Here is a 20,593-nt window from a genome sequence, read left to right as displayed (position 1 = left end):
TAGAAAATAGAGATCCTCACCCTGGTGGGGCCTGTAAGCTACCAGAAGAGGAAAGTAAGCTAAACATATAGCATAAAGGATAATAAAAATACAGCAGGGCAGAGAGGAAAGGAGAGGCAGGGTATGTTGAGAGCTAAGTGGGTGGTCAGCACAGGCTTCTCTGAAGTGGGGATATCTGAGCCAAGACCTGCAGGAGGCGAGGTAGTGCGCCATGCCATGCTGATGCTCAGAGGCAAAGGCCCTGTGCCAGCTGATAACACTAGAGAAGGCAAGGAGCGTCTGCTCACGGCTGCTGTGAGGTTAATCATGATGATAATTCAGCTGAAAAACCACATTCCCAACAAGTGTTCAACAAATGCTAGAGCTGGGACTGTCAGTACCGGCTCCTACCCACTGGGAGGGAACTCTGGTAGCCACGGGGCCTTGGCAGCACTTTGAGGTCTGACCCGTGCTAATGAATGGGCCTATCTGCTCTTCGCCAGCCTGCCGAGGGAAAACCCACGGGCCTATGGAAGAGGATTTTCTAGAAATTAGATTAGTGGGACATGCATTTAGTGTTGGGCACAAAGAATCAGAACTAGCTTTGTTGTGTTGCCAATCCTTTAAAAAGAATGTGCAGAATTACCCTGGCTCCAGCTTTCAAAGTGGCAAATGCCCTTCCTCTGATGATAACTTTTCCAAAGTAAGGAAAGTGGTGGGGCCAAACTGCACTGTCCTCTTACGGACCTGTTTAACGCAGGGGAATCTTCTTTTCCAGAAAGGGATTTCTGCTTCTGTGACATGAGGGAACTGAGAAGTGAGGGGAAGCCATACTGGAGCAATGATCTGGGGGCCTCTTAGTCTCTTTGGCCAGCACAGGGGCTCCCCGATGGATGGGCTCCTTGCTGGGTAGTGGGGTAAGAGAATGAAGGACTTCTCCTCTCTCCTGTCAGCTGCCAGGGGCAGGTGGTCATTGTAAGCAGTGCTTCCTTTACCTTTTTCTCTCTTGCCCCTGGATCCCTTCAGAACCCATTATGAATCTCTTTAAAGCCAGAGTTCTGAGTTCCAAAGGGGCTCAGCGTAGTTGCACGCTCTTCCAGGACTTGAGGTGCTCTTTCTCCCCATCCTCCACTCAGTCTCCACTCGCTCTGCTCCTCCTTCCTCCCAGCCTTCTCTTCTCAAGCCCCCAGGACCACAGCCCACCACCCACCCGCCTCCTCTTCACTGAGATGCTGTTGCAACATTCATCTCACTGCTGGACGGTCTTCCGTCCTGTCCCCGTGAGATGTGGAGTTGCCCAGGGCACAGATGGTGTCATTGCTGCACACCAGTGTCCATGAGGGACACGGCAGGCCCAGCAGAGAATGTTTATGAATGAATGGACAAACGAGGGCGTGGGATCTGAAATGAGCCAGAGGCCTGCCCAGCAGTATTTCAGAGCCCTCATTATCATCTGCAGAGTGACTAACTGTGGAAAGTGCTGGGATACACACAAATGAGACGGTCACAACCAAAGGTCCTCTCCCGTGCCAGCTGCCAAGGGCAGGTGGTCATCATAAGCAGTGCTTCCTCTACTGGGATAAAGTCCTCTCAGGACTCTGGAGGAAGTAGGTAGCTGGTTCTGGATAAATGGGGGTGAGGTAGGGGTCTCTCTAGCCTTCTGCCAGGACAAATGAGGCCATGCAGTCAAAATCTGATCGTCTGTTAAATGAGGACCCATCTTCCACCCAGGGCGAAGGATGTCACAGATGCTGCCTAGTAGGAAGTTCTCTCTGGCTGACCTCCTCGGCCCATTATCTGCCTTTTGGTCCAAGTAGAGAGCACTAGAAAGAGCTTGGATTAGAGCCACACAGATCTGGATCTGAATCTGGTTTCTGACACCCCTTGGTTAAGAGACCCTGGGGAGTGTCTCGGCCTCCTTGGATCTCTGATCTCGAGAATCTGTGCACTGTGGGGGAATAACACAGTCTTTATCTCCAAAGGCAAGCTTCTTGTAGGGAATATTACACTCTTGGCAGAATATTAGTCCATTTTATTAAAAAAAACTTTCTCTAATCATACAAAGATTTTTGAGCACGTCTGTTGGCGAAAATCCCAAGAGGAGGAAATGGGAGGAGAGGGAGTGAGGAGAGGCCTCAGGTAGTGCTGGATGGCCCATTTTTCCCCAGGCTCCACATTCCAGAGTCATCTGCACCATCACCTAAGAGTCAGAAGAAGCTGCAAGGGGCCAGGAAGAAGCATAGGGGAAGAAGCCACCATTTCTCTGAGAATACTCAACAGTTGAAACACAGAATTAGGAACCTGTAGCTCAGAGTCTACAATCATATGAACACTTGGAGAGATGACCGGGGATGTTGGGGAGGGGCAAGGACTCTTAGTGTGCAAATCAATACCACCTTGTCGATATGCAAGGAAAGGTCTCGTGAAGTCACTGCTGAATAAGGTCTCATAAATAAAATTTCACAGTATCTATTATTGCTAGTTGACCAAGTACGAAAGAGTGTTGATATCCCAGCCAGGTGCTACCCTTACCACTGTGTCACAGAACAAGATTCAGACTCTGAGTCATCCTATCATGGCCCAGAAAGCCTTTGGTCTTTTAATGATTTTTATGGTCTTTGATATAACAGGCGAACATAACCACAGATTCGTAAAAGCTCCTGGTCTCATCTGGATTGATTCCTTCCCCGGCCAATTCCAGAACAAGCTAGTGCCATGTCTGGTCTGCTGTGTTCTTATCTTCTGGGTTTGTGCACAGCTGACTTGAGGTCACTCTTCAGGTCTGGACCAAAATGCCACCTCCTCAGAGAGTTCTGTCCCTGTTACTGTCCATCATAGAATCCTGGTAGCAACAGCAAGCTAAAGCCATTCCTTTCTCTTTCCTTCTGCCCTTGCTGCCTTCACAGGTAGGGAGTGAAGATATCAGCAGATCATATACATAAGGCAAAACAGGCTGGAGTGACAGAAAGATCAATGTTCCAGTCTTGGCTTTGCTACTAAGAGTGAGCTAATGAATACAGTGTGCAGTCCTTCTGGCCAAGGACGTGGTGGGGATGATGCAAGGACAGCATGGAAAGCCCCAGCACTGGACTTGGTGCAGAGTGAATTAAAGCTCTGGAAGCTGCTGGTGCCATTACACAGTACTGTGCTCTTGATGTATGAGAATCTATCCCTCATCCCCTGCAAAGACGCATGGTCCCTGTTTACTAATCTGTGGTTATGTTCGCCTATTATATCAAAGACCATTAAAAATCAGTGTCAGCAATCAGTGTAAGGAATCATGTTGGCCCCCCACTTACAAAGATTAATCTTCACAACGGGGATGAACTGCCATTACACTTAGGTATTTCCTCTGCCTCATCAACCAATCACTATAAAATAAATCCAAAGAACTGTGAAACCAGAAACAAGCTTGGAAACCAGGCTGAAGAAGTATGTGCTCAAGAGAAAGAGGTGTGGGGTGCATTAGGAGGGACCTAGTGATTCATTTGCAACAGGTCTCCAGGCCTAAAGCAAGTGACTGGTGGCTTCTCATTCACTGTCAAGCTCACCCAGGCTGGCTTCATGACCACAGCTCTTCCCCATCGCACACTTGTCCAGCCGCTCGACATGGCTGGCTTATCCTCTGTCCACCTCCCCCGCTTCTTTTGAACAGTTCACGTGTTCCCTTTCCTATGTGTCCATTCCATAAAGCTGCCCCTTAAATGCTGACGCTTGCTGCTAGACCAGATTTACATCTTGGAATTTTTCTCCTCTTTCTCTCCACCTCCAGACCATGCCAGGATCCCTGCTCTCAAATCGTCAAGACAGCTCCCAAAGAAGTCTGCATTCCAAAATATCAGTGTTCTGACTTGGATGTTCAAGCTGTCACTCAGTTTTTTATGCCTTTCCCCTCTTTGGGGTCGCAGATGTCTCTGGCATGCATTAAGTTTCATTCAGTCATGACACCAATCCTAGGCAATATTTTTCTGAATACCTGAATCTTCAGGTGACATGGGGACAGAAATTAGTGAGCTTGTGTGAAGAGGCACAGAGGAGCAGAACCTGGGGCCTCATTTTGATTGACTCTGCAGGCCAGGTATTAGAGAACCTTACCAATTATTAGAGAATGTGAGAACACATCTATTATTCAATGATATTAAATTTATTAAGTTTATTAAATCCCTTCCATACGCCAGGGCTGACCCCGACCTCCTGCGAAGCGTGGAGTAGGAGAGAGCCAACTCTAATCAGATAGACATAATATCTCCATTCCCTCTCTCCCCAGCTTTGGTGCCATCTCTGCAGCTGAGAGCATGACGAGGGCTCCTATAAGCCTGTCCTTCTTTCAGTGCCTGGACAGGAGACTGTGTGTGTATAATTAGGTGGGCGAAGGTAACTAAGGTTTGCTGAATGTCAATCCCAGTTCTAGGCCATTGGGTTTTATGTTACATCTCCAACAGCTCCGTTGTTCCTCAGAGCAGCCTATCGGCATCGGGTTCTTATTCCCATTCATCAGCTGTGGAAAGACGAGTGGTGCGGACAGGATTCTAACCCTAGTCTGCTGTAGCCTTCTCCAGACCCGCTGTTTCTGCTTGCTGTAAACCATGGTGGACAAGTTCTTTCTTAACGGGCCAGAAAGTATATATTTTTGACTTTGGAAACCCTCAGGTCTCTGTAGTAGCAACTTCTCAACTTCTGACATTGCAACCCTCAGGTAGCCACAGACAAATGAAAATAAATGGCGTGACAGTGAGCCCACGGGGCTTTATTAATGGACACTGAAATTTGAATTTCATGTAATTTCATGTGCTACAAAATAGATTTGCTTTAAAATTTTTTTTTTTTTCTCAACTATCTAAAAGTGTTAAAACCATTCTTAGCTTCAGGACATAAAAAACAGGCAACAGCCAGATTTGGCACATGTCAGATTCAGCTGTAAACAGTTAAATATTCATTAGGAAGATACTAAATAGACTTGGAAAAGATTAAGAAAACATAATAAATGTGTCTTCACTTTTATTGCCTCGCCACTCCCACTTTTTTGCTGGGTGTCTGGAAGACAAGGCCAGGTTCTCTGTCTTTTGCCTTTGTCACTGAGCCTGGCTACAGACGAACCTGCTTCCCTGGGCTGGCCGTGACGTCTGTGTTTAATGCATGCGGGCCTGGTAAGCAAAGCCTGCCTGGTGCAACAGCGATCAGGCTGAGAGATGGGCTATTTCTCTTGGATAATTACCTTAGCCGAGATTCCCCTTCACTGGGAGCAGTCCCATGGGGCTCTGCTAACCAATTCAGAAGCCTCGGCGCCATTCCGATTCAAATCCATTGGACCTGCTGCGGTGAAATGTCAAATATGTTCTAAAACGAGATGCAGCAATTGAGGGCTCAGGGGGACAAGGAGGGCTGTTTAAGCATAATGGTGGATGACAGGGAGCAGCTCACAACGAGACTGAAAGAGTAGGAGGCTGGTCTCCCTGTCTGTGATCCCTGGTGTTTTAAGCTGAGTTTTGTCAGCCATAAGGGAAAGTAAGAGATTATGGGCCAGGATCCAGGCAGCGGCAGGAATGGAAATAGGCCCCTGGTGCTGCCTCCTGCTGGCCCCCTCTTCTCTGGGCCCACAGGCTTTCTGCATCATGTGCACTATAATGGTTTGTAACTGTCAGTAGGTCTTTCCTGAGAGCAGTCTGTGTGGCTTCTTTTTGCCACCCAAGCATCCCCAGAACCTAGTGTGGGGTGTGACATGATGCACAGCTGATACTCCACTCATCTTTGCTGAAGGAATGTAACCAAATGCAAGCAGCTAAGGAGCCCAAGAGTCCAGTGACAGTTAACAAAACGGTGCAGGTAAAGAGTGGTGAAGGGAGACCCAGGTGCAGTGGTGCATGCCTGTTATCCTAGCGGCTTGGGAGGCTGAGGCAGGAGGATCCAGACTTCAAAGCCAGTCACTGAGGTGCTAAGAAACTCAGTGAAACCCTGTCTCTAGATAAAATACAAAAATAGGGCTGAGAATGTGGCTCAGTGGTTGGGTTTCCCTGAGTTCAATCCCCGGTATTCACCCCCCCCAAAAAAGGAGTGAAGGTAGGAATAATACAATCTCAAAAATGACATGAGGGTTGATAGGAACCACCAGCTTGGCATTTGGGCATCTCAGCCCAGAAATTCTGATTTGATTGGTGTGAGGTGAGTCTTGGATGCCAGGACTTTATAAAAATCTTTCCAGGTGATTCTAATATACAGCCATGAATTCCCAGTGCCATTTTGAGTGTCCTGGAAGTCATAATGTTAGTAGGAGGGTCCACAGCCATCTAACTTTGCTTACTGGGGAGGGGGCTGAACATATCCCCAGAACTAAGAAACTTTCCCAAGCCCCATGGCCCTGGAGCCTAGAAGGCAGGCTTAAGCACTGGACTCTGCGTTTCCTGGCTCTGCTAGCTTGGGAAATCCATTAACCTTACTGAGCCTCCATCAGCTACTCTGTAAAATGGGGATTATGTGAGCTAATGCACATGAAAGCACATGTCAAATCAAGGAGATTACTACCGTGAACTTGAGAAGCCCCAAAGAAATTAGATGTTTCTTCCCATCCTAAATATATCTTCAAGAAAATCATGCACAGAATGAAGGCCGCCGGATGACCCTTGATGGAGAAGAGGTTCAGGATCATGAGCTTCCTTCCAGTCTTTTACTGCACACTGAGCCACACAGGGCTCTGGGTCATAGCTCCTGTAAGCTCTTGGGAGCTAAAGACCTGAGTGAGTGACAGAGAAGCCCCAACCTTCCCAGGGCCAGCACAGCAAAGCAAAAGAATTTGCATGGGAGGCCACTCCTTGTGTTATGCTGGGTTAGGTCAACTCAGCCCAGTGAGTGCTCAAAAACAGAGCCAGGTAGAGCAATCCATGGTGAGGAAAAGGCTCTGCTCCACGAGGCTGCTGGTCCATGATTTATGGCTTCAAAGCCTGGGCCTTTTAGCCAGAGACCATCTGCTTCATCTAAAAAAGCTGAAGCTAGCTCTCTAGTAAGTAGATGCTCTGCAAAATACTAATTCTTTTGCAATACAGAGGCTACATGTCCAGCACAGAAACAAATAGGGGTGCACATGCACTTTAATTTTAAAATGGTTTACTTCAAAATATGACCTATTTTTGACTATATGATACTTTTGGCATTTTTGATCTATCAAAATTTAAAATCTCCATTAACATTCGATATAGTGGATATAGTGGAGTCATTCCTTAGAATCTATTGTATATTAATACTTGAGTAAGCAAACAAAAAGAAATAATAAGGATGTCTACATATGGGTATTGTTCATAATTGGGAGAAAACTTAGGAACAACTAAAATACCATGCAGTAGGAAATGAAAAGAATAAATTATGGTGTACCCATGAAGTGAGAAAACTGTGCAGTTCTGAAAGAGAAAGAAAACATACCTTTATGTGCTAATTTAGAAAGACATGCAATATTTCATTTTTAAGTAAACAGGGCACATAACAATGCATAAGAAGATGCAGATTTAGAGGAGCAGAAGATCATTACACATGCAGAAAGCACAAAGAATAAACAGCAAACTGTTAATAGCACTTCCTGTCAGGGAATAAGGGGCACGTATCTTTATATATTGCTATATGTCAGTGCCATGGTGGCTGGTCAGTGAGTGCCCACTGTCTTTCCAGAAAGAAACACAGTCTTTGTAGTGTTGGCCTTTGAGAGGAGATTAGGTCATAGAGGCAAGACCCTCATGAGTAAGAACAGTGCTCCTGTGAGAGGGGCCCCAGAGAGCTGGCTCATCCCTTCCCACACTCGAGGACATGGGTACAAGGGTACTGTCCATGAACCAGAAAGCGGGCCCTCACCAGAAAATGCATCTGCCTGGATCCTAGACTTCCCCGTCTCCAGAATTCTGGCTTTAAATAAATTTTTGCTGCTTATAAGCTACCCAGCTGAGGAATAGAGCCCAAATGGTCTGAGCCAGTGTTATCAATCTCAATTCACAGGAGAGGACAAAGGGGCTTGAAGAAGTGGCCTGACTACCTTAAGGTCATGCTGCACAAGCAGTAAGTGACAAGCCCAGCACCCTGCATTCGGGGCCTGCAGATGCAGCCGTTCCAGCTCACCTGAGGCAACTGCAGGTGGAGCACGGCTCAGCTGGGGAAGTTTTGATTTTTTTCCCCCCTCCTTTCTATTCAGCACTCAGCAGCCTGTGATTTATTTAGCAAAAGAGAGGAAAAACAGGAGCCTGGGCCTGGGGTTGGGGCTCAGTGGTAGAGCGCTCACCCACTATGCATGAGGCAAGGGGTTCGGTCCTCAGTACCACATGAAAATAAAATAAAGATACAGTGTCCAACTAAAAAATACATGTTAGAAAACAACAAACAAACAATCCATGAGCCTTTAGGGCCAGACCCACCAAGGAAACAGGATGATTGTATAAGGAAAATAGTTCAGAAGAGAGGGCCTCTCTGAGAGAGGGTGGCGAGCAGACCCCTTGCACTTAAGTGAGATTCTGGAAGCCTGGAATTAAACACATATCTCTGAGGCCCATGCCTCAGGAAGGGAGGAAGCAATGGTGAGTGATTCTTCTGGAACAGTGGCTTTGGCTCCGGGGGGAGGGCAAGGGGATCTCTTGCCATATTTTCAGGATGCAGCTGGGAAAACTCTTCAGTGCTCAGTTTAATTAGAGGCCCCCGTCAGGTCTGACGAGGGGGCTCTCGCTTGGCTGCCTTGCTGGGGTGCCTCAGAGAACCCGGCGGGGCTACAGGGACGGGGTGGGCTGGGTGCCCTGGGCTGCGGGTGGGTGCTTTTGAATCAGTCTGCACATGCTACAGCCACAGTCTGGAGAGATGAAAACTTGGCTCAGGGACAAGACATAAATAGAGACAATAAAAAGAGAAGAGGATGTTGGGTGCAGGTGGCTTCTCTCTGGGGCCAGGCGGGAAACTATTGTTTCCAACCCCCAGCCTGCTGGATAAGGCGGTCCTGCCTCTTTAGCATTCAGGCCTAAGCCCGCCCCAGCCACAGATGAGCCTCCTGCTCATCTCCAATGGCGCGTGAGCTTTTGATCCTGCACTCCACACAGCTGCGTCGGGAGTCTTGGCTGCCATTTTTTTGAGTGTTATTGCTTGCCAGGTGATAGAGTTGGGATGTCAAATGTGCCCCAAGCTCAAGTGTTGAAGGCTTGGTCCCCAGCTAGTGGTGCCGTGGAAGGTGGTGCAAACTTTGGGATGTGGGGACTCGTTGAGAGAAGGAGGTCATTGGAGGTCTTTGAAGGGCTGATTTTGCCTCTGGCCCCCTCTCTCTAGCTCTCTCTCTGCTTCTGGCCCTCAGGAGGTGAGCCACTTTGCTCTGCTGCCCCCTTCCGCCATGACATTCTGCCTCACCACAGGCCTGGAATCAATAAGTCTCTGAAACTGTGAGCCCAGAGAAATCTTTCACCTTAAAGACTATTTTCTAAGATACTCTGTCACCGTGATGAATGCACCAGGCATTTTCCATTCACATTATTCTTCCTGGAGTCCCACGAGTCTGTACTAATACTCCCTCCTTACAGGTGAGGAGTCAGCTCCCCTCCACAAAAAAAAAAAAAAAAAAAAGAGAATTTCCTAAGATTTCCTGAGGCCTTCCAAAGAATCATAAGTGGCTGGGGTTCATGAGTGAACTCTTCCTTGCTCCCTTTGTGCCCGACATATACTCTAGAACATGCATCTTTGGTTGTATTAAAAAGGCAAACTGCGTGCTCTTCCCTCACCAAGTATTTGCTCAGCTCCCCACCTGAGCGGGCGGGTCCCCCCTCTTCCCTACCTGTGGTCCTCCTGGCTCCACAGCCTTTCCCGCCCCACCCCCTAGCAGGTGCAGGCCATGTTGCACTTAATTGTTCTTCACCTTGTTCTCTTTAAAAAACCAGGTGAACCACCTGGATTTTTGAGGGGTGGGGATAATGGTGATTCAAATAAAGTCTACATCTTATTTTTTAAATTTGTGTTCCTAGCACAGAAGGTAATGCCAGGCACCCCGTGCCTGCTGAGCACCTGCCTAAGGTGGGCATGCTGAGAATGTGGGATGACTCTCACCACTTCTCACACCCTCCCGTCTTCCTGACCATCAGCCTGATGGTCCCCTCTGGGGAGAAAGGCAGGCGGAGGGTGACTGGAACTCCTTTATTCATTCAACTGATATTCACTGAGAGATTTCCATGTCCCAGACAGGGACACAGGAGTAGAACAAGATCCCTGTCCTCACAGGCTTTCACTCTTGTGGGGAGAGATAAGGATTCAGATTCCTATTGTTGTCACAACAAATTCCTTGAGCAGTTTAAAATGAATCCGTCTATTATCTAACAGCTATATGGGTCTGGAATATTTGGGGCTTAGGTAGGTCATCTACTTGGAGCCCGTGAGGTCAGAATCACCGTGATGGCCATCTTGGGTGCTTCACTGGAGGCTCTAGGGGAGAATCCACCTGCAAGCTCCTTCATATTGATTGCAGAATTCAGAGCCACAGGTGCACATCTCCTGTCCAGCTCAGCTGGGAGCCTCTCAGAGGCCATCTAGATTCCTTGCCTGATGCTCTCTCCATGTTCACGCCAGCAAGGGCAGGTGGAGCCTTCCTCCTCGTCTGGTTCCTGTGACTTGCCCTTCTCTCCTGGTCCAGGTGCAGAAGGGCCTCTGCTTTTATGGACTCGGGTGATTAGAAGGGGCCCACTGGGTCATCCAGCATAAGCTTTCTATTTTGAGGCCTATAATTACAGCTTCAAAGCCTCTTTGGCCATGTGACAACATCTTCACAGGTTCCAGGGCTTAGGACAGGGACTTTGTGTGTGGGTGGAGGGGGCATTCTGCCTACCATAACAGGCAGAGTCGGACCATCAAAAACTTGTTCTTCCTGACACTGGAGGAAAGTGAGCTGGAGGGTGCTGCTTTGGCTTGATAGTTAGGGACACGTGCTGTGAGATGAGCCCTAAGCAGAGATGGGGGAGTCCTGGAAGGAGCCCGAGGGCAGTTGCTGGAGGAGCAGTCCAGGTGGAGAGCTCAGGTTCTGGGGTGTGGAATGGGCCTGGGGAACGGTCAGTCAGCAGGCCAGAGCAGCTCAGTGGGAGAGCAAGCAGGGGAGAGAGCAGGCTGTGGACCCGGAATTGGCCAGGCCAGCTCGGTTGGACTCCTTTCCTTGGAGGCTGCATTCTGCCACTGTCACCTTGGGGTGAAGTCAGGATGACAAGACCATGTGCCTGGTTCTAGATTGTGTCTGATGGGCCAAATACCCAAAGGGCACAAAGGCAAGAAAAAGATGGCACTCTGACCCTGAGTGTTTGGGGACTCGGACTCAAGTACTACTAGACATAGGTGCAGGGGCAGGGTTTGCAGGAGCAGGAATGGCCCACATATGGCAAGGACTGTCTGCAGTTTGGGAAGGCTTGCAGGACACCCCACCTGCGGCCTTTGTGCCTGCCGTTCTCTGCGTGGACTGCTCTCACTCCAGCTCTGAGCATGGCTGCCACCTTCCTGTTCTTCACATCTTTAGTTCAGTTGCCACGTTCTCAGAGACCCTTCTCTTAATCTTCCCTTTCGAGAAGAATATTTTATGCCTGACTTTCTTGTCCAAGGTACTACTGACATTTTAGGCAGGACAAATCTTTGTGGTTGGAAACTCTCTTATGCACTATAGGGTGTTTAGCGGTTTCCCTGGATCCCACCGTGAAATGCTGGGACAATCTACCTGGTTGTGACCAGCAAAAATGTCTCCAGAGATTAACAATGTTCCTGGAGTAGCATCGTTTCCCAACGATTCCCTTGAGCACTGCTATGGCACTGTATTTCCAAAATTATTTGTTTACCTCAACAATAAATACTTACTGCCTAATGTATGCCAGGCATGATTGTAGGTAAGGGAGACGGAGCAGTGAAATTAGTTGAAAAAATTACTACCCTGGAGGAGGTTACATCTGCATGGAAAGAGACAGAAGGAAAGAGCGAAAATGAGCAAAATCACAGTAGGTCAGACGGAGACAGTGCCGTGGAAAAGAACAAGACAGACAAAGGGGGAATGATAGGCAAGATGTAGAGGCGAAGAGGCTTGCAGATTTAAAAAGGTGTGTTCCAGAAACAGCAAGGAAGCGGGTGGCTGGAGCTGAGTGAGTTGGGGACACTAGGGGGGACAACACCAAAGGCGCATGGGGAAGACAGTTTCTCCCCCATGGTAACTTGGAGGCTCTGCACACAGGGCTCCCATGTGTCTCATTCATGAGGCACCCCCGGGGCCCAGGGAGGTGCCCGCACATTGCACATGTGAGATGCGTGACGAATACCTGAGCAACAAACCAGAGGACACAGGGAAAGGCAGCCCTGGGAGGAGCACTCAGTCCCAGATGGCTTCAGTGACAGAGGTGGCTACGAGGAAGAGATGCCAAGGAGCCGCGGGGACCTTGCCCCTCTTATGGGCCTCAAGCATAAAGGGAAAGGGTCAGTATTGATGTCTGACCTGGACTCTGTCCCAGGCATGCTAAGGAGGTGGTCTCCTGCTCTCAAGAAAGCAACCCTGGGCGGCGGGAGCTCTCGGGATCCTAACCTGACGCAGGAAGAACAGGTTGTTCACTGGCCAGGAACATGGCACTGAGAGCAGGTGGAGTCCAGACTTGGACCAACTGGAACACAAGCAATACTGTCTTTCAAAAGGAAAAAGAAATGTGAACCCCAGGGGCCCAGGAGTAATGTCACCAATACTGCAAGAGGCCGGACCTCCTGCAGTCCCTGTGTCCACTTCATAGGAAACAGCAGGCCAGTGACTTTCTCCTCCTAACATACTTATTACCTCATGCGCTTCTCATGGCTGTCCTTGGGGAGGCAGGTCCTGTAGCCATCCCATCTCACACAGGAGCAAACCGGGCCTCAGAGACCAGGTGACGTGCAGGAGTCACTAAGGGAACCAGGAGGTGGAAGGCCCCAGGGAGAGAGGTGGGTGTAGCACTGGCTTCTCTCACTTAAGACATCTAAAGCGTTGCCAGGGAGGAGGAGGAATCAATTTGTTCTGTGTGAACCTGCACAAAAGGGTTCTGAGGCCAGAGAAGGTTTTGGTTCAGGACATGGAGAAGACAAGGCTTTGGGTCAGTCACAGACCTTGAAAAGGGTCAAGTAGAGAGAAGCAGCTGGTGGCCGTACTGCGAAGCACCTTCCGGCTGGCTAAATGCCTCCTGTAAGCAGGAGCCCTGGTGCTGACCCTGAGAAAGCCCTTGAACACATCTGCTTTGCATCAGAGTCAGCCCGGTGAACATTACAATTGTACATAATTGTCATAACTGAGCCTGAAACTGTTGTGACTTATGGAAAAAACTTTAAACGTGTTATTATTATTATTTTGGCATGACTTTAACAGACACTAAACATGGGGAGATAGAACTTGGCACTCGCTGTTATCTCATAACACACCAACAGTTGTTCACTACTTTGGCTTTTATTTATGCATATTTTTTGTACTTTTATTTATGTATATTTATTGAACCCAGGGCACTTAACTACTGAGCCACATTCAGAGTCCTTTTTATTTTTTATTTTGAGACAGGGTCTTTCTAAGTTTCCAAGGGCCTCTGTTCTGGTTTGGGTGTGAGGTGGTACCCCAAAAGCTCTCATGTGAGACAATGCAAGAAGGTTCAGAGGAGAAATGACGGGGTTGTGAGAGTCTTAACCCAATCAGTGAGTGAATCCCCTGACAGAGATCAACTGAGTGGTAACTGGAGGGTGGTGGGGTGTGGCTGGAGGCGGCGGGCATTGGGGCATGGCTGGAGATGGCGGGCACTGGGGCATGGCTATGGGGTATTTGTTTGTATCTGGTGAGTGGAGACCCCTTTCTCTGCTTTCTGATCATCATGTGAGCTGCTTCCCTCTGCCACACTCTTCCACCATGATGTCCCGCCTCACCTTGAGTCCCGAGGAATGGAGCCTGTTGTCTGTGGATGGAGACCTATGACACTGTGAGCCCTTAATTAAACCTTTCCTCCTCTATAGTTGTTCTGGGTGAGTTGTTTTAGTCATAGAGAAAAAGCTGACTAAAACAGCCCCCCAAGTTGCCTGTGCCACCGTGTCCAGCTTGTACACAATGTTGGAAGAACTGCTCACAGACGGCAAAGCCACTCCTGGAATCTGATGGCCAGTACCACATCAGCGCCATTCTGCATTTGTCCCCGTTACAAGGAAGATGCTTCTATCCTGAACACAGGCACAGCAGCAGCTGACCATGCTTCGTGTCATCTGACTCAGGCAAGCCAGAGTTACCAAACTCATTCCCAGTTGAAGTAAATACTATTTTATAATAAATTAATTTCCCTTTATTTCTTCATTGTATTATAGCCAGGCCACTATATTGATTTTGTAAAAAAAAAATTATATTTGGAGGTCGTATAATACATTTGAATTTGATTTTAGGATGGTACAAGAGGCATTCAAAAGATGTTGTAAGATGGGGCGAGGCTGAGTGAACACAAGGCATTTTCACAAATTTGTAGATGAGAACAAAAATCAAGCCTAATGAAAGGATGTAAAGATTGGCCCAAAGCAGATAAAGCTCACCAGCAATAAATAGAACATCTGTACTTGAGGCTCAGTGAATCTACTACAGAAGCACAGAACAGAAAGCGTCTGCTGAGCAGTCGTTCATGCAGCTTTTTAGTTGAACTTGAGTTCAGCTGGAGCTTGAGGTGCTAAGCAGTAGTAAAGGGATTCAGAAAGAGACTGGACGAGGAAGCTCTGGAATCACAGGCCCAGCCCCACCCCGAGATTCAGATCCACCCTCCCTGGGGGAGGGCTGGACATCCCAGGTGCACAGGTGTTCTCAGTGACTCAGGACAGTGGGCTGAATTATCCAAGCCAGATGTGGCCCTCCAACAGTTGGATCATAGCTGGTGTACATCAATCAGGTCCAGTTGTCACTTTCAAAGAGCGAAATCATAGGTATCTACAGGGTCAAACACCCATTTAAAAAAAAAAAAAAGGAAAGAAAGAATCTTTCTACCTCAACTTTGCCACAATAATAGCTATTTAGTAGTAAGTACAGAATGAATGAATGAACTACATTTAAGTCTCCTTTGTCTGGGTGCAATTATTACAGAGATCATCCAAGTGCAATATTTTTCAATCATTAAGGGACTTGACCAAAGAGACAATTAAAGCTCAAAGAAATGAAGGGGTGTGCTCAGGATCTCAGAGGCCAATGCCATAGGCCAAGAGGTGTCAGGTTACCTACCCCTGACTTTTGCGTACCCTCCTCCAGCCATGTGGTTCTCAGTTCCAGTTCAAATTGTCAACTGCTTTCTTTTTTTGAATCCCTGTCACAGGATGCACCGTAGTGTCTGACTTTATCACCGATCACGTTTCACTTCCTCACGGCCCAGTGTTTGCTTCAATCCCAGAGGTGAGTCAGTCCTTGAATGTCCCAATTTTGTTGCTGTACAGATAAGGATTTCTAGAGAAAATTTCCCTCCCTCTCTAGAGAGCCAGTTCTCCATCTCCCTGTCTCTGGCCTAATTTGGGGACAGAAAGGAATGTGATGTATTTTATTCTTAAGTTGTGTTTGAAAGTCTTCTGGCTAACATGATGCCCTTCATCTTGGGAGGACACACCTGCTCCTCCAGTTACCTCTGGGATCCTGTGCCAATCGGCTTAGCTGTGAACTTGCCACCTTGTTCCCCCACCTGCCTCCCTCACCTCACCCTGCCCTCTCCGCTCCCTTCAGCCCTCCTTCCTCTCCGCTCCTTGGCTGATGTTCGCTTTTTAAGATATTTACCCGTCAGCTTATAAACTGAAATGAGTTGAATCTTAATAAGACTGTTAAAATCCTGTTTTTTTTTTTTTTAAGTCCTGCTGACAGCTGCATGCTCTGTGAATGACAGCTTCTTGCTCCTAGGAGGTGACTGACACATGGATACAGTGGGGATGGACCTTCTCTGTGCAAGGATGTGAGAGGTGCCCTTAAGTCCACCTGAACCATTATGGGCAAGAGCTGGTGCTGGGATCTGCCTGGTCATCCACAGCTGCTATGGCTTAGTAGCCTCCTTCATATAGAAATAAGTGACATCCCCTTAAGATGAAAGGGGAGAGGAAGAGTGCATCTCCCTAAACTTTTGGGGTCCTTTGAGAAAGGGAAAAACAAAAACAGAGGAAGTGGGAACCACGCCGGATCATTTAAGGAGAAATGCTACTTTACCAGATAATTCTAGGGTTCAAGAAGGATCATGCATAGCGATGCCTGGGCTGAATCTGAATATTTGCAAACGGTTACTCAGGATAGGGTCAGGAAGAGAAATAAAAACTACAAGTTCCTGAAGTGCTCTGGTTACTGGCACTTGCGGCTGCTCTGCCACCACAGAGCCACAGGGCCTGCTCCCAGGCAGGATTCTCAGCTGGGTAACAGATGAGGAGGTCCGAGCTTGCTGAGCTTGGAGAAGCTCTCCAAAAGGCAGAGAGTCTAAAAGTGACCAAGTCAGGTCTTGAAGGCAGATTATCCAACTGAAATGGCTCATGCATTTTCTGGAAATTTGCTTCATAAAATGGTCAGGAAGCTGATCAATGAACTAAAATAGGCATTTTCTTCTTAAAATAATATGAAAAGCTAACCCCTTTTCCAGAGAGTGAAGAGATGAGACAGAAATGTCAAAAGTGGCTGCTTTATTTTTGGGCAAAACAGAAAAACTTACTGGCTGCTTTTGACCTGAGGGCTTGGGAGACCTTAGCAAAGTGCACTTAGCTACGTAGCCATCCCATCGTTTTCAGGGAGGGTGGATCTCATGCCCTGACTGAATAAGTGGTAGAAAAATGCAATGGATTACTACGTGCCAAACAGAAGGCTAGGCTCCTTCGATGACTTCCTAACTTGGAGATCTTCATACGCTCAGTGTTATCATCCTACTTTACAATGAAGGAAAGAGGTTCAAACACATGGAGCAAGTGACCTTGCTCATGCAGGACAAGTGGCCCTGACATGGTCCTAACCCAGGTGTTCTAACGCCCCCCAACATCATGCTGAAAGCACCACAGTGCCTTTGCTGGAGAGACCCTGTTTGCATGGCCGAGATGGCTGGGATTCAGGGTGGCAGGTTCCCTCTGGCAGAGTCCTCAATTTCCATGAGAACCTAAATGTCTGGATGACTCATCTGCTGATGTGTGCCACAATTCTTGGTCTTAAAATAACAAATCTCCATCAGGAGAGCCAGTGCATCTCAGTGTTGCATAAATCCTTTTACAAGGATCACCTGGTATCACTGGCGTGATTTAAATGGACACATGGCTCCTAACAGGGCTTTCCTCCATCTGCTTTGCCCTTTTAGTCCCAGCCAGGAGGGCAGCGACTCACCGCCTGGGCATGTCAAGTAAGAGCTGGGTTGGCTCAGGTGCCTCCCATCTCCACACTCTGCAGCAAATAAGGGACACACCATGTTTCTCATAATAAATTCTCCAGGGCGCTACCTTTTTCCTTTCCCTGAAAGCCCACATCGATGACCAGAGGCTTGTTGTTTCCAACAGACAACCAAGGCCCCATGCTGCCTCCCCCGGGCCATTCCCTATTATTGTGTGTTTGGAGGCCCAGAAGCTAAATGGACACACCAGGATCTATCCGAGATGTCCCTTCTCCCACCCAAACAAGCTCGGGTGCCCTTCTCCTTCCCGGTGGAGAGCACACAGAGCCCTCTCGTTTTTCCTTGGTTGGCTTCTCCAGGCCGCCTGCAGGCAGGATCCTGGGCTCCTCCAACAGACCCAACCAGGCTCTTAAAGGGCAGAGTCCGGGATTCTCCATTTTCAGAAAGTGTTTGATGCTGAAGCCCTTAAAGTTCAAGCTAGGAAGGTCAGTAGTGAACACCAGGCTCCTTAAACTCGAAGCTTTGGTTTCCTCTAGGAGAAAACAGAGATAAGCAGAGAGCCTGCCTCACGGGTGAGAGTGAGGATCAAATGAGATTATCGCCCATGCAGCACCTGGCAGAGAGCCTGGCTCTCACTCAGCTGGTAGAGGCCCTAGAGGCACAGCCTCCCCTGCTACTGAAAAGCTGAAGTACTTCCCTACCGCCGCTGATTCTTTTCAGTCCCTTTCCCCATCCAGGCCCCTCTCAGGGACCCCTCAGAGTTCCCAGCTATACAGCAACTAAAGGGTTAATGCCCAACACAGCAGGGGAGCCTCCTGACAAGGGTGGGTGGTTACAATTCTTCCAAGGTGACCTCCATATGCCCAAAAAGTGACACTGAGGTGACCATGCCAGGAGGAACGCTGCCCAGCCTCCACACAGGGCTCCGTGGCTGCACATCTGACTGCTCAGGACATCCCCTGGCCTCTCCTTGTCCTCCTCCAGCTCTGACCCATTCTGACTATATTACTGGACTGTCAACTCGGTCTCTGTCTCGTGTCCTTTTCCCGCTGCGAGCCCATGTTTTTATTCAACTTTTCTGGAGTTGCACATCAGGGTTCAGAGTTGACTTTTTGGCTTTTCTCACTACAGATTGGCTTTAGCTTCCAGAATAGGCTTTGCATAGCATCTTCAGGTGTCTGTGCCTGTCCCCAGACACCTGTCCCTAACCCGAATACTTGCTGGACTCAGATGTTGAGTCCCTCCTATCTTGGCTTGACTTACCCCATTGCTCCCTGAGCTCCAAGTTCTAATTATGAAAAAGATGGGCATGCTTGACGGGCAGGGAGCCACAGCAGGGAAATGGGAGGGAGAGGCAGAGGACCCAGAGGCCTCCACAGCCAGACACTGGCAGGCACTGAGCCTGGTGGGGCAGGTTGCTGGAGTTCCATGCTCACTCACTCCATGAGGTCACAGAGTATGTCTAACGCCAGCTTGGGGCCTAGGACCCAGCAAGCAGTCAGATAAAGCACAGAGGAAAGAGCGAATGATATGGAAATGGAACAGTGGAATGAATGAACCAAAAGGGAAACGGAAGAAGCAAGTTTGGGGTGGTGGAAGGTGGAATAAAGGATCTGATTTTAGACAACACACTGTGTGCTCAGAAGTACTGATTTCCAAAGGTCTGCCTTTTCTCTGGCCAGGTGCACAGTAGGTGGTACCTGCCCTCCCCTTCACAGGATGGAATGGCCACATGACATGCTTTAGCCAATGCAATATTAAGAAAATTTAAGAGGTTACATGACCTCTGCTACTTCCTCACCCCATAAGTGAACACAAGCAATGAGACAAATCCTGAATACCTACAGCACAGGTCCCTCTGGAACCCCTGCCCACACCACCCTGGAGACTCACCTGTGTTGTAGCCCCTCCCAAGCACAGATCCTCATGGACCTTGAGTGCACATATAATGTGCTCAAGAAAAAAAAATGTATTGCGTTAAGAAACTGAAACACTGCGGCCGCATGTGACTGCAGAATGGTTGCCAGCCTACATTAACAGCCAAGGAACCTGCCATCAAACTGATACAGAATCCAGTAGGATCCAGGGCTGAGGGTCAGTGGAGGGGCTTTCTGGTAAGAGTGCCACTGCCATGGCCCCTGTAGCTACAGCACTGAGAAAGATCTGGAAGGTCACCCACCTCAGTTCTGCCCACTGCTGATCTCAGGCAACCAGGTGGCCTCCTCCATGCTGCTGGCCATGTCCTCTCCCTGAGGGAGGAGCAGGGGGCCCTTGTGTCACCCTCTGGACCCCCTGCCCACACCACCCTGGAGACTCACCTGTGTTGTAGCCCCTCCCAAGGGCTGGCCACGGGCGGTGATTTTTCCACAGGTTTCCAAGGTACCAGTCACTCTGGTTCTCTACCAAGCCCAGGACCTGCTGACCTGTAAACAGAGAATACAAAGGCTTAGGAGGACCACAGCATCAGGACCAGTGAGGACTACTGATCACAGGGATCAATGGTGACCGGTCATCATTACCATAGCTTCCGTTCACGGGGCGGTCTCCTAAGTACCACATACCGACCTACCTGGTCAGTCTGAGTTAACGCATGTTATCCTTGCCACCAGGCACCTGATTTATTATTCCCCATTTCATGGAGGAAAGACTGCATCCCAGAGCAGTGCAGGACTCTGTGCAAGGTTACCCAGGTTATCTGTGACCTAGCCCGAATCCACAGCTATTCATTCACTCACATAAGGAAGCGTGTTCATTCCAGAAATCATGGGACACACTAGTCTTCAATCATTCCAAGTCCAATATTTCCCACTGTGTATTAATTGATCTGTTTTCTGAGCATGGACCAAGATGGTTTTCTCCTATCAGAGAGGAGGGAATGATCCGTGGTTGGAGAGATGAGACCGAGGAAAAGAGCCACCTTGTGATCAGCTGCTTACGATGGTTTTGTGCTCAAACTCATTGCTTCCTCCAAAATAGATTTATTGTGGCTGCCTAGCAAAGCTCCTGCTCAGCATGCACAGGCCCTGGGAGTGATACTCAGCACCATCAATAAACAAACAAACAAACAAAAAAAACACAAATAAATAAATCCATGTCTTCTGTCAACAAGAATCACATCCACATAGGAGTGTAGTCTAGAGGGATGGTTGCACCTGGGTGCCCAGAGCTGGGCTGTGACATTGGTCTTGTCTCTGTGGCACCTCAGCTTCTCAGGTGGGTGGGGCTTGCAGTGCATCTCTTAGGATGCTGATGCCGGGGTGTGGGTGGGAGCCAGTCACTGGGCCCTCCACATAGGCCTC

General features: G+C 48.6%; 1 protein-coding gene across 11 annotated transcripts in view; it reads right to left on the bottom strand.

Moving 5' to 3' along the window:
* Nucleotides 1-20,593, bottom strand: part of Large1 (LARGE xylosyl- and glucuronyltransferase 1) — a 506,960-nt gene that overhangs the window by 88,201 nt on the left and 398,166 nt on the right. For all 11 annotated transcript variants that reach the window (XM_077798432.1, XM_077798429.1, XM_077798430.1 and 8 more), the window contains one exon: nucleotides 19,613-19,717. In XM_077798432.1, coding sequence (XP_077654558.1) covers nucleotides 19,613-19,717 — 105 coding nt within the window. The remainder of the gene's footprint in view (nucleotides 1-19,612; nucleotides 19,718-20,593) is intronic.

This window comes from Urocitellus parryii, chromosome 5 (assembly GCF_045843805.1).
Source record: "Urocitellus parryii isolate mUroPar1 chromosome 5, mUroPar1.hap1, whole genome shotgun sequence".
In the NCBI taxonomy this organism is placed as follows: domain Eukaryota; kingdom Metazoa; phylum Chordata; class Mammalia; order Rodentia; family Sciuridae; genus Urocitellus; species Urocitellus parryii.
Note: the sequence above shows the minus strand (reverse complement) of the source record. Positions and strands in the feature narration are given on the sequence as shown.